This window comes from Hylobates moloch, unplaced genomic scaffold (genome assembly GCF_009828535.3).
Source record: "Hylobates moloch isolate HMO894 unplaced genomic scaffold, HMol_V3 SCAFFOLD_14, whole genome shotgun sequence".
Lineage (NCBI taxonomy): Eukaryota > Metazoa > Chordata > Mammalia > Primates > Hylobatidae > Hylobates > Hylobates moloch.
In genome coordinates, this window is record NW_026652289.1 from 98,538,401 (window position 1) to 98,552,388 (window position 13,988).

The 13,988-nt window shown below is 36.8% G+C and overlaps 1 protein-coding gene across 1 annotated transcript in view; it reads left to right on the forward strand.

The window, feature by feature from the left end:
- The window catches only part of UNC13C (unc-13 homolog C), a 620,990-nt gene that overhangs the window by 306,873 nt on the left and 300,129 nt on the right, over nt 1–13,988 (forward strand). Inside the window, exons 13-15 of the mRNA XM_032174369.2 lie at nt 2,033–2,189; nt 11,158–11,226; nt 12,865–12,954. Coding sequence (XP_032030260.1) covers nt 2,033–2,189; nt 11,158–11,226; nt 12,865–12,954 — 316 coding nt within the window. The remainder of the gene's footprint in view (nt 1–2,032; nt 2,190–11,157; nt 11,227–12,864; nt 12,955–13,988) is intronic.

Sequence of the window (13,988 nt, forward strand, 5' to 3'; positions counted from 1 at the left end):
TGATGGGTATAAATGATACCATTATTCAAGGTTTAAAAGAAATGATCTTTAAGCATAAAGCTGGCATTATTCAGTCTGTTCTCACTATTCATCTGTTTGCCTAATTAAATCTTGTCTGTAACAAAGTGCTTAGAAAAGAGAATTGCTTACAGAAGATATTTCTTTCTGAAAAATCATACAAACTGGATTCAAGTCAGAGGTTAAACTTACTTATTAATTCAATGTATAATGAGAGGAGGGTGTCTTGCTACTTTACAACTGTGAGAGGCATACAAATACAAAAGGACATTTTGGTTAAAATATGGCATTTCAGGAATGAAAATAAGTAGAAGCAGGGTTGAGGAAGTAGGGAGACTTCTGCGCAGTTGCTTTCCGATGGTGCTAAATTCCACTGGAAATTGTATTTTTGGTGTGTATGTGCAACATTCAAAGTTGAGTTTTCACATCTTTGCGGCAAATTACGTTCTTTTTTTTTAAGACACATTTATTCCGCATAATGATCAAACTATTACGTTTAGCAATCAACATCAAGGGTGCAAAAAAATCTGCATTAAAAACGTTCACTGGAATGCTTTACACAAGACAGAAACTAAAATAACCTGTTAAACAATTAGTCACAAATATAATCCTTGAGTTTTTGGCCCATACGCATGAGTATTGTCTAAAACACATCTTCTTTGAGAGCAGCAAGGCCCTGTCACTACTGTGCCTGGCTGAATTCACAACTGTGTTGGAACCTGTAGCTTCCTTGTCACTTCTCTGGCTCTCTTCTCCGGCTCTCTTCTCCTGCTAAACTTTGTTTCCTGGCAGTAATTAATATCTTCTGCCACTGCCATAGCTACCGCTGCTACTGGAACCACCATGATCACCTTGGTTTCCTGGTTGGCAAAGTGTGGGCCTCCATGACCACAGGAGCCAGAGCTTCCGCCTCCAAAGTTTCTACCCTTCATTCATCCAAAATTTGAAGATTGACTCCTATCATTGCCAAAATTGTTATAGCTTCCACTACTTCCAAAACTGCTTCCATTATTACCAAATCCATTATAGTCATCCCCACTGCCACCATATCCACTACCACCACAGCTACCGCCAAAGCCACACAACCACTAAAGTTTCCTCCATGACCAAAGTTGTTATTCCCCTGAAACCACCTCCATGACCACCACCAAAGCTTTTAGGACCACTTTGACCTCTTCAACTGGGTGAGGCACTAGCCATCTCTCGCTCTGACGGGGCTTTTCTTACTTCACAGTTGTGGCCATTCACAGTAAGGTGTTTCTGAATGACAGCCTTATTTATGGAGTCATGGTCATCAAAGGTTACAAAAGCAAAACCCCTTTTCTTGCCACTGCCTCAGCTATGATTTCAATCCCTTCGATTTCCCTGTACTGTTCAGAATTATCTCTTGAGGGATGTCCTTCAATGTCTTATTTAATGCCACCCACAAAGATCTTTTTCAAAGTTAGTTGGGTACCTGGTCTTTGAGAATCTTCTCTTGAGACAGCTCTCTTTGTTTCCACAACTCTTCCATCCGCCTTTGTGGCCTTGCATTCATGGCTACATCCACCTCCTCCACAGTGGCATATGTGTCAAACCCAAAGCCCCTGGAACGCTGGGTGTTTGGGTCTCTCATTACCCCATAGCCTGTAAGTGTTCCCCATCGCTCCTCAGACTCTTACTAACTTTTTTCAAAGTTTAACCCTCTGATGCAGAGCTTCTGCAGCTGTTCAGGCTTTTTCGAAAACTGACTTCGACATGACGACAGTGGCAAGGGAGACTTTAACAGTGCTTTCTCGGCAGTGTCCACGGGCAAAAAGGGCAAATTACACTCTAATTAAGCCACTTTACATTTGTGAATGAGAAATTTTCAAAAGGCCGAAATTGTTTTTCTTTCAATTAGAGATTGTGCCGTTTTCTCTCCTTTTCATAGACATAGCTGTGGAATTACTTAATTGCTGATGTTGGAAGCTCTGTTGTTGCATGAATTAATTCATTTCTGTTTTAAAAACACTTTGTATTTTTTGTCTTGCAGGCACTTTTCATGTCTGTCTTCTAAATACATGTGCCCCGGTGTCCCTGCCGTCATGAGCACCTTGCTGGCTAATATAAATGCTTTTTATGCTCACACAACGGTTTCAACAAATGTACAGGTTTCTGCCTCAGATCGATTTGCTGCTACCAACTTTGGTGTAAGTATAATTTTTTAAACTTTAAAATTCCTAGCAGCTTATGGGAGTTACATTTCAAGAGACTTTGAACTTAAGATATCCTTGGAATCTTATTTCAGAAAGGACATTTTAGGGAATAGCATAATGGGCTCCAGCTCAAAGTTCATTTGAAACATTTTTAGTAAATTAACTTTGACAGTCAATAAGAATTTTCATTAGATTGAATCTTCATATCTTAAAGGATCTTTTTCAGTGAGGGAAAAACATACATTTTATAAGAGAATGCTGGGACTTTATAGGGAATTCTCAACATATGCAAATTTGGTATTCAACATTTCAGATTCACTGTCTTGTAGATACAGTTCCCTACTAAGTGTGAGCTTGGCTGCCATCTCTGGAACATATTAGGCTCCATTTGCACTTCCTATTGGTTCCTTCTGGTACTGATGGATAGTGGCACATCCTCTAAGTAAAACATAGTACATGTTTAAGGAGCCTAAGAAAAACAATCTGTGCCTAATTAAGTCTGTCCATCTGACATATGCAAAGGCATCAAGAATGCATTGAAAAGTAGAAATTCAGGGAATCAAAGGAGCCCCAAGAATTCGTCTGTTGCATCCGTCGTTGTAACTCTTTCTCTACAAGTATACTGTAACTGAAATTGGCAAGACTGGAAATAGGTTATAAATTAAGAGTATTTCTAGTAAAGTGGTAAGAGTCAAAATTAAAAATGAGTGGAGATGGAGAAGAGAGGATAGATACCAAAGGTTTTCAGGGCATAAAATCAACAGCCTCAATAGCATTTGGTATGTTTGGGGACACGGACAGGGAGGGAAGGAGAAGATGCCTGGAAATATTCCCAGGTTTCTGGTCAGGGCAAATGGGTAGGCAGTAGCACTGTTCAATAATCCTGTGAAACAGGTTTTTTGTTCTCTTTTTTTTTTTCATGGAGGAAACTAAGATCAATTGTGGGAAGGTGATTTTTCATGGCACCATATTGTTTCCACTGCGCTTCCAATTTAGTTTACTGAATATATTTTTGTTGCAGAGTATATTGTTTAGAAATCAAATTTTGAGTTATGTGTCATAGAAAAGAAACAGTTGAGACACAGCAAATAAAAGGGTGAAAATCCAATAGGGAAAAAGACGTGCTCCTGTGTTTACCCTTTTTCTGTCCTTTTCCTCTAAAAAGAAATGCGTGTGAGGTGTATGAAGTGAATTAGAATAATCAATAATCAAAGGAAAGTATAATTGCTATCTGATGCCAAATCAAATAAAATGCCACTAAAAGAGACTGCTCTTTGGGTTAGGAGTTACGGAGTTTCCGTTTTTATTGAAATTTAGCAAGTCAGTTTAGTCCTGTAAGCCTCAGTTCCTCAACATGCTCAATGAAGAAGATACTTCTTACTTTAACATGTTTCTCAAATTTAAAATAACGATAAAATTAGATAAAAGATGGCAAGCCAGCTGGTAAAAGTTAAACGTGTCATTGCATAAAATATGAGAATTTTGTCTCTCCTGCCTTACCTACAGTATAAGCTACTTTTGTTAGACAGATTGACTCTTGTAGAAGCTGGAACCAAAGAACGTTCCGTAGCCAGCTTAACAAAATCCTGTTGTTACCAAATACCAGATCATAGAACAGTTTTGTTGTAAAAACCTCATCTTAGTAACAGCACTTGTTGTCTTGGGATTTTACCTATAACATAAAGCATGCTGCGCTATGAAATTGTTTTGCTTCTAATATTCCGTGTGCGTATATTGTGAAGAATAAGCCAACATCATGGAACACTGAGCCTTTCTCCCTCTGAGAAAGATGTGTTTCAGTGATTAATATCCACCATAGAAACTACCTAGAGGAAAATTAGATAACATGCTCCTTTACTTCATGTTGACCCAAAGAAGAGAGAGCAGATTGATTTCAGTACATTTTAGTATTTCAGTGGCAATGTAGTTACAACAAACTTCATTTTGTAAATACAATGACTTATTATAGAATAGGGCCAAAAGAAAGAGAAATGTTTCTTCAAACTACATCGTGAAAAGTTGGTGATTTGGTATCTAAATTTGACCATATTTTTCTAGCTGTTGAAAATAATGCCATTTGATGAGTCAAATATACCTAAGTATATCTCCTGCCTCCACGTTGGAACCTCAGGTTTTTATTCACCTAACTATTAAAGCTGATTCTGTCATCTGGGACTCAATGACAATGATATGCTCCCTTCTTGATCCTTCTCAAAGGTGCCTAGCCCACACATTTTGAGACTCCAGATAATAAACCAGTAGGAAAAACTTTCTTACCTATGAAAATTGTAAAACAAATCTTTAAGAAAAGAAAACCATTACACATTTAGACCTTTTCCTGTATAAATCTTATTTGAAATCATGATGTGGATGAAACATGTTCAAAAGTAAAGTGAAAAGGACAGAAGCCCTGGGTGTACAGAAGGGATGCAAGCAAAGTTTACCTAGGAAAATGGCTAGCCCAGTTGGATGACAATGATTTTTTTTTTTAATGTGATTTTATCGTACCACTGCACTCCAGCCTGGGCGACAGAATGAGACCCGGTCTCTAAAAAAAAGTGATAACTGTAAACGGTGAGGTAAACTCTTTTGGGAAAAGGGTAGTATATAATATCATTAACTGTCAGAGAGAGTTCAAGTAAAATGGAGAAAGAAATTAGCCCATTGAATTTGGCAAGTAGAAGGTCGTCGGTCAGTGAAGCAATTGAGGTTGAAGCCTGATTTCATGAAGTTTGTTCAGTGAGTGGCATGTAACAAGCTTGTCCAACCCACAGCCCATGGGCCACATGCAGCCCAGAGTGGCTTTGAATATAGCTCAATACGAATTCGTAAACTTTCTTAAAACATTGTGAGACTTATGCATGATTTTTTTTTTTATTGCTCATCAGCTATCATTAGTGTTAGCATATTTTATGTGTGGCCCAAGACAATTCTTCTTCTATTGTGGCCCATGGAAGCCAAAAGATTGAATATCCCTGGCATAGAAGCACAGTTATGTAAATTAAAGCTCAATTATTCACTAAAATATGATACAGTCATTAAAAATGAAGTTTTGGCCGGGCGCGGTGGCTCACGCCTGTAATCCCAGCACTTTGGGAGGCCGAGGCGGGCGGATCACGAGGTCAGGAGATCGAGACCATCCCGGTTAACACGGTGAAACCCCGTCTCTACTAAAAATACAAAAAATTAGCTGGGCGCAGTGGCAGGCTCCTGTAGTCCCAGCTACTCGGGGAGTGAGGCAGGAGAATGGCGTGAACCCGGGAGGTGGAGCTTGCAGTGAGCCGGGATTGAGCCACTGCACTCCAGGCTGGGCGAAAGAGCCAGACCCCGTCTCAAAAAAACAACAACAACAACAACAAAAAAACTCAAGTTTTTATGGAAGAGGTTCTATAATTGAGCAATGCCCATGATAATAATAAATGAAAAAAGTAGGCTAAAAAACTCTATATGCAATTTAATTCCAACATTGAAAACACACACACACATACGCACACACACTTACATACTCACATACAGGTTTAGAGATAAGACTGGAAGGAAATGTGCTAAAATACCAACGATGTAGCCACCTAGTTGGATTATAGCTGACATTTTGTTGGTTTTGTTTTGTACTAATCTTTGTACAACAGTCTGTTTGTTATTATTATACTTTAAGTTCTAGGGTACATGTGCACAACGTGCAGGTTTGTTACGTAGGTATACTTGTGCCATGTTGGTTTGCTGCACCCGCCAACTCATCATTTACGTTAGGTGTTTCTCCTAATGCTATCCCTCCCCCAGCCCCTCACCCCTCGACAGGCCCCAGTGTGTGTTGTTCCCCTTCCTGCGTCCATTTGTTCTCATTGTTCAACTCCCACTTATGAGTGAGAACATGTGGTGTTTGGTTTTCTCTTCTTGTGTTACTTTGCTGAGAATGACGTCTAAAATTTTTTATAAAATACCTTAAGTCTGTATTAACTTTATAACAACATTCTGAAAGAAAGCGTGAAATTGGATGAGGAAATAGACTATTCTTTCAAGGAACTTAAATCAGAAGATAAAAAGAGAGATTGGGCAAGAGTAGGAAGGTTTTTCCATATAAAAAGAGACTTTATTTTTATTATCTGCTTGGGTAGGGATTTTTAAACTAATAAGGTAAATATAAACATGTTTATAGAGTGTTAGGAAAGGAGCTAGTTGCAAGAGTGAGGTTGCGAATTTCTCAGATGGGAGAATAAGTGACTGTAAGTACTATCTCAGAGGAAACGAAGGAAGTGCAGTCCTGAGGGCAGAAGGAGAGGCTAGCCTTTAGAATGAGAAAGGACAAGCTCTGTTCTGAAATTCAAGGAAATAGTGTGAGAGTCCTTGCAGAGAACACTAAGCTTTTGATATAGAAGTGAAAAGTTGGGGCACTTGTACCTTATTTTTTATTCCTTCTTCAAAGTTGTCAGGAAGGACAAGGATTGCTCATTTACAAAACAATGGGCTGTGAAATGGTTGCAGAGGGGAAGGGGGGTGGTAAAAGTTTGGATAAGCTACTGAGGGGAATACAAAAAAGAATGTTTCAGGGACATGTAAAAGAAATTCCTAGTAAACTGAAAGTGTCATTTGCTGTTGGGCACTACAAATGTGTTGTCACAATTCTTGTGACAGTGAGACTTTCTTAGAGTGTGTCAGCATTCTGATGCTGATCTACTAGGAGATATAGCTGGTGGTTGGATTGACTCTAGGCCGAAATTTTGCAGAAAAGAGGCCATGGGAAGGTAAGGAAATTTGTATAAACATAATGGGGTGAAGGTAAAGTGATTTGCCATTAGCTCTAGTTTTTGGTAAGTGGAACCATGAGAAGTATGATGGATAGCAAGAGAGAAGGAGGGGAGAAGTGGGGAAAGGGACGGAGAGAGTGGAAGAGAGAAAACAGGCAGAGACAGAGGATTGTAGGAGGAACATATTAATAGCACCTTTCAGTTAACATTTCGCAAGGGACGTCTCAGGTCCAAAAGGTAACTCAGGGAGTATATTGTTGAAAATTGATTGTAGAACAGGGGTATGTACCTGCTCATGAGAACTGATCAGCAAATTTTCAGGAATATTGCAAGCTTGTTGTTAAACACAGCCATCCTTGAAATTGGATATATTAAAAGTATTTACAACATGAAAGTTAGCAAATGCTAAAAATCAAGGCTTTTTGCTTTCAGAGAGCCACTTTACCAGCATATCACTGAGTGTAAATGTTATTTGGGGTCCAGACAAAGAGCTTTATTAGATAAAATGTCTCTATGTGTGTTGAAGGCACTCATGGGTAGATCAGGAGTTGAAAAGGAACAGAATTCCATGAGGTGGGAGGCAGTCAATATTTTAATTTTGAAGGTGTCTTTAGGAAATTTATTTAGTGAGTTATCTTGAAATACAAATACCAAATCAATCGTAAAATTGATATTTCTGAGCTGTTTATTTACTTGAGTATATACATGCGCAATATATATATAACCAAGTATAAATGATATTTTTATTGACTGACCAACCTCTATAATATTTTCTTTCTGCACATTTTTGGCTGCATTTTCTTTGAGCACGTCATGTGACAAAAAATTGAAATATTATTTTTATAAATTTTTTTTACTTAGCAGAGTTGACATATTTTTTTAACGGACACTTTAGAAGAGTTTATTTCATGCCACATGCGTTTTAGTGATTTTCATAAAATTTGGGGAAACACCAATTTTTTTTTCATACATGATATAAAAGCAAAAATTACAGCTGACAAAATTAAACAGGCAAGGCAAACTTTATTCAAGGCTATTGCAATAGGGAAGAGAGCTCAACTCCACTGAAATGAAAGGCAGGGCTAAAATCCATAAATCAAGTTTCATTGGAAAACAATCATGCCTATTAGTTTACATATTGTCTATGGCAGCTACTGTGCTACAGTGTCAGACTGAAGAGTTGAGACAGGGTTGGCAAAGTGAAAAATATTTACTAACTAGCCCTTTGTAGACAGTTTGCCAATCCCTGGTCTAGTTATTCTGGTCAACTAATTAAACCAAGTTGTCATTTTTTTTTTTTTTTTGCTTGGATTTACCTTTTATTTATTTAAAAAATTTATTTAAATTTCTAATTGGATACATAATAATTGTACATTCATGGGGTACGAGGTAAATTTTGATACATGCATACAATACGTAATGATAAAATCGGAATAACTGGAATATCTATGATCTCAAGCATTTATCATTTCATCATGTTGGGGACATTCCAATTCCACTCTTTTAGTTATTTCGAAATACACAACCAGTTATTGTTAACTATAGTTGCCCTATTGTGCTACCAAACACTGGATCTTATTCCTTCTGTTATTTTTGAACCTATTATAATATTTATTATTATTTTTATTATTGATTTGCCTCCTACTAGACATATGTGGCCCTTATTTAATAAAAAACTGAATAATGTGGCAATTTTAGATATTGTGCCATGTCCCTTGGGGAAACATTTTTTAATCACCCGGTCTTTCGTTATTCCTCAAATCACACCCTACAGACAGTAGGTTTGCTCTGCTCTGCAAAGGTAATCTCACTCTAGTTAAATAGAAATGTTGTAAATAAAATTAAATTTCAAGCTGTCCCGCTGTTTAAAGAATCTCTATGAAAATTCAATCAGCAGCATACTTTTAATTTCACATCATCTGATGTTGTTCTGGATTCAGTGGCAAGAAGCCCAGCAGTTTTCTTCACAGTTTTCTATTTTCCTTGAATGTAAATTTTCCAGCTGGGCACCGAAGACTGGGTAGGGAAACCAAATGTGTGAACTGTATCAGTCAGAAATCTTTTCAACTGCGTGAAACAGAAACTCACTAAATATATTTAACTAAATAAGATTTCCCCCTTTGCTCCCCCACTCATGGAAGCTAAGTCCACAGAGGTAGGGAATTCAGAGCTAGTATAGCTGCTCAGTATTGTAGTATTTTAAAAGAGTGTTCTTTTAAACAAATACCATTTGTTCTTTCCATTTTCATCTAACGGGCGTGAAATACGCACTCTATCTTCTGGAGCCTATTAGAGTTTTAAGTGGGAAAAGGGAAGATGCACAAAGGGCAAAAGTTGAAAAGTCTGAATGGTATACCTAACAAAGAATTATACAGCAAACACTAATGTAACAAACACTATCTGCCAAGCACTCTTTTTAAATCTTTCAGAACAATAAGTCATTGGTAGTATGGTAGCTGGGTCTATTTTATTTAATAAACTGTCTACATCTCATTGGCCAAAACCATGGCATGTGGTCATCCTTGGAGGAAAAGAGGTCTGAGAGGGTGAGCATTTCATATGGGCACATTTGACATATGATATTCTTTTAGTAAGGAACAATGGAAGAATGGATATTGGGCAGACAACCAGCACCATTTGCTCCGATGAGTATAAGAGGGCCAATGATTTGGGCCACTGCATGGTTGATCAGTCACTTCAGCTGTCTTGATGATTTGTGCACATCACAGAGATAAGATAAGGCATCCAGAGATGTGACACGAATCACACTCACTTTGATAATCATCTAAATGATTAACCTTACTGTGGCCTAAACTAATTATTTTAGTGATTCTTCTCTTTTTCTATCTGGATTGAGGGCCACCAACCCAAATGCATGGAAGTTGGAGAGTTAAGAAAGGACTGTATAGCTTGCCTCATCCCCTGGGAAGGTATAATTGAGAGTGGCAGAGAAAGATCTAAGATGTTCAACTCATCTGTATTTTCTGTAGCTTTGTTGGCATAAAGGGTCTTAACCTGCCTAACAAGACTGCATGCTTCTGGAAGGCAGGGCTCGTTTCTTAGGCTCCTTTATTTCCTCCACAGAGGTTAACACAGAAATGATACTCAAACTTTCTTACTGATGTATAAATCTGATGATGACAGTTTATTCAGAAAATTGGAGTTTCAGCTTAGGAACAATTTATCACCTCCTGTTAATATTCAGCTCACTCCATCAAGATCAGTGACTTCGAGGCATAAGAGTTATATACCCCGTAAATCCACCTCCTATGTGAAACTACCGAGAAAAGCTTTCATTTTTGTCAATATCTTCCAAAGTGCAATTTGGTGTTTACAGAATATTAATGTTGGCAGGGACATTTTATGTCATTTAATCTTACCTCTCCCATTTTTTTTTTATTTTTGATGAGAAAACTGGAATTCAGAATAATGGAGTGTCTACCAATAAGGTTTGCATGTGTGACTTTTATGTTTTGACTTTGTTTTTGTTTAATCCACACAACTTTAACCATACACTTAATAAGAGAAACGCTCTTTATTCTCACCATCTTCAATTACTTCTGTTAAAAGGACAGTTCAACACTGATACTGCATCAAGTGGAAGCAACAGAAGTTTTTTGGCTGCATTTTTATACTAATTTTAGCACTAAATCATACACAGCCTTTGAAAGCAATTGATCCTTTCAGATTATGAAGTCTGCATTTGCTTCCAAGAAGAAAATTTTTTTTCAAATTGGTTTTGACAAAAACAACACCTGCTCCCACTTCCGTAGGTGGGAGAAGTGTAAAAAACTGTAATATATTGTCTGGAGAAGGGGCATGAAGTACAGGAATAAAAAGAAGAATGGGTTGCATTTTCTCTTGCTGACGCATAATATTGTTGTGAATTACTACACACAGAGAAATGTACTGGTAATTTATTTGTCTGATCTCTTTCTACAAAATGCAAGTCTCTACATATTTTGTTAGAACAGTTACACATTTCTCATTCGTCATAGAGAGGAAGTATGACGTTTTGAAAAGACCGTGAATTTGGTGTCAAAGAGACCTGAGTTTGAATCACTGCTATGCCACATAATAACTTTATGATCTTGGACAAGTGATTGATATATTCGATCCTTTCTTTCTACAAAATAGAGACAAAACTCAGAATTATTATGAGGTCATTAGAGTGGTCATTTATTTACATTCTCCTATTTTGTGTTTGCTTTGTACAGAGGGAAAAATTCATAAAACTACTGGACCAGTTACATAACTCTTTGAGGATTGATCTGTCAAAGTATAGGGTATGTACAAATTTACTTGCCTAAAAGAAAACTGTTGTTTGGTCTAGAGAATTTCTTGCCATGTTGTAAAAATTACCCATCATGTAATAGAAAAATAAAAATATTGACCTCAGGTGCTGTCACCCTTAGAAATAATCCAGCAGGTCTCCTTCGTTGTTCAGATTCTTTGCCCCACGTAGACTGCAACAATACTCTGTGTGTGTGCGTGTGTGTGTGTGTGTGTGTACACACATGCAGCTTTAATTTTGTAATTTTTAAAATAGCCATCAGATTCAATGACCCTCAGCTAATTCATGAAGTAGACTACGGCCCTATCCTCATTTTGAAAGCTCATCCTTTGTTACTGAAATATTCTGCTGATATTTCCCCAGTTTCTGAGCTTCCTACTTAATTTACTGCTTCATTCTCTTTCCTCCTAGATCATGGTACCGAGAGTACCATGTGCTCTTGCAAAGCTGCCCAGAATTCGTTGTCAACAACTCTATATATCACCTCCTGGGGAAACACATACACATACCACAGATATATTCATGTACATATGTGCGTAAATATACACACATATAATTTTAGTTATAAAATATCTTAGTTATAAAAAGTTACAAATTTTAGTTATAAAATGTCTATAGTAATAACTAATAGATGCTCTCTTGTATCTTACATTCTTTAACAATGTATCCTAAACATCTTTTCTTATTTGAACGTATCTATCTCCCATGCATTCATTTTTAATTAGTCTCTTACTGACAGATACTTTAATTGCATACTTATGGAAGTTATAATACCAAATTTAATTTGGTATTGTTTCATGTTGGTTATTTCATGTTGGATCTGGGGCCAACATAATGAGAAGAGAATAACCATTAAGCCATTGAGAGAGATATTTGGGGGCGACAAAGGCCTGAAGCCACCTCATTCACCACCTCATCATAGGCACACTAACCCTGTTCAAGTTCATGAATATCTCATAATTAGCGATGGTTTTCCTAATGGCTCTTTAGAAAAGCATGTTAATACGTGAAATTGACCAAAGTAAAAATTGTTTCTTAGTTCAAACATTTTATAACTTTTCATTCCTTCAAAATTATAAACATCTGTATTTTTAAATGATACTTCTCATCAAACCTGGCTAAAAGAAACCTTTTGTTAAAATCCATAGTATTTCAGGAAAGACTGTATGATGCAAACTTATTTTTTAACTTTTAAAGTATTTTTGTGAATAAAAGTAAATGCAGCACATGTATAATTTCCAAAATATTTTTTTAAAAAGTAGTTATCTTGAGAAAATCATGAAAATTTTTTCCTGTGTATGCTGCACTTCCTCCTTTTAGTAGCAAGACTATTTTAGAAGCAAGCATTAATAACATAACATTGTAATAATGATATTGTTTTGCATTTATTGCATTGTTAGTATAAATAGAAGAGTGCAGCTTTCCAAGGGTAAAAATATAATATTTCCAAATTGTTTATGTTCTATAATGTTTTATGATAAAAATATTTTAAGAATACTTTAAGAGTATTTTTAAAATTGTATACAGTTTACTTTCCATTTTCTTTCATGAGAAGCTAGTTTTAGTTTATTTTCCCACTGGAGTTTTACTGCTGACAACCTTATCCATTTTCTGTTTCCTCATTAACCAGGAAAACTTTCCTGCAAGCAATACTGAAAGACTGCAAGACCTGAAATCAACTGTTGACCTGTTAACAAGTATCACCTTTTTTAGGATGAAGGTATCTCATTTGACTTCTGTCACTGTTTTGGTGTGACATAGAATACATTCATCCCCTGGTAAAGTCTTGCTTTGCCCTCCTCTTGATCAAGTACTTTGTTAACCCCATCGATTAAGCTGTACTATCTTTGCCTGAACTCAAGGAGTCTTCCAATATAAGGTGTAGTGAAGAAGAGATTATCCTAGACACTTAAAATACTCTGATGCGTTTGGCTCTAATTTAGTTCTCAGTTAAATCTGTCTTAGATAAAGCTCTCTAGTAAGTGGATGTGGCACTTAAAAAATTTCCAAAGAATGTTAAATGGAAATGGAGTTCGCTTCTAATTTTAGTTTTAACTTAGACGTTTTGCTGACTTTTTTTGCTACAAGAAAGTAGCTGACTCTTTTAAATTTACCCCAATTGTGGCCACTTCCATTTTCAGCACTGGAAATGTCTGTGTAGGAATATGTTTGATCACCTGTCTATTGGTATAATTGGCTAGGCCTTACAAACCAGGTATTTCTTTTTAGATATATCATTTCTGCTTTAATTGCGAGTTCTCTGCAGTCATAGTTCTGGCTTGCAGTGCAGCTTATGTAAAGCATTTTCAGAAACTACTTGCCAGGCTGTGGGCTAAAATATACGCTCTTTGAAAGAGAGTATTACGATGCTTATTCAGAAAATTCCTGAATAGGAACAATTTTTTTCTTGCATTTGCCCATAATTTTTTTCACTAGAACCTCTAAAAATGGCATTTTGTAATAAAAGAGAGACACAAAGGGAAACCATACTATATTAAATTTCATTTAGATTCTTTAAAGTTGAATTAAAATTCATTTGGTTTAAAATCAGGCTAACTGGGTGACTAGGATAAATAGAATTTACATCAATTCTAATCTACTGTCAGTAGCTATTGGAACAATGTGCAGATAATGATGGTGAGACCCAGTCAAGTTGACTTAGATTGACAAGTGATGTCTGCCATTGACACTGAGGAGTGAGGAATGGGAGTGAGGGTAGGGCTTGCCAGCACAGTGCTACCCATGTGCCGTGCC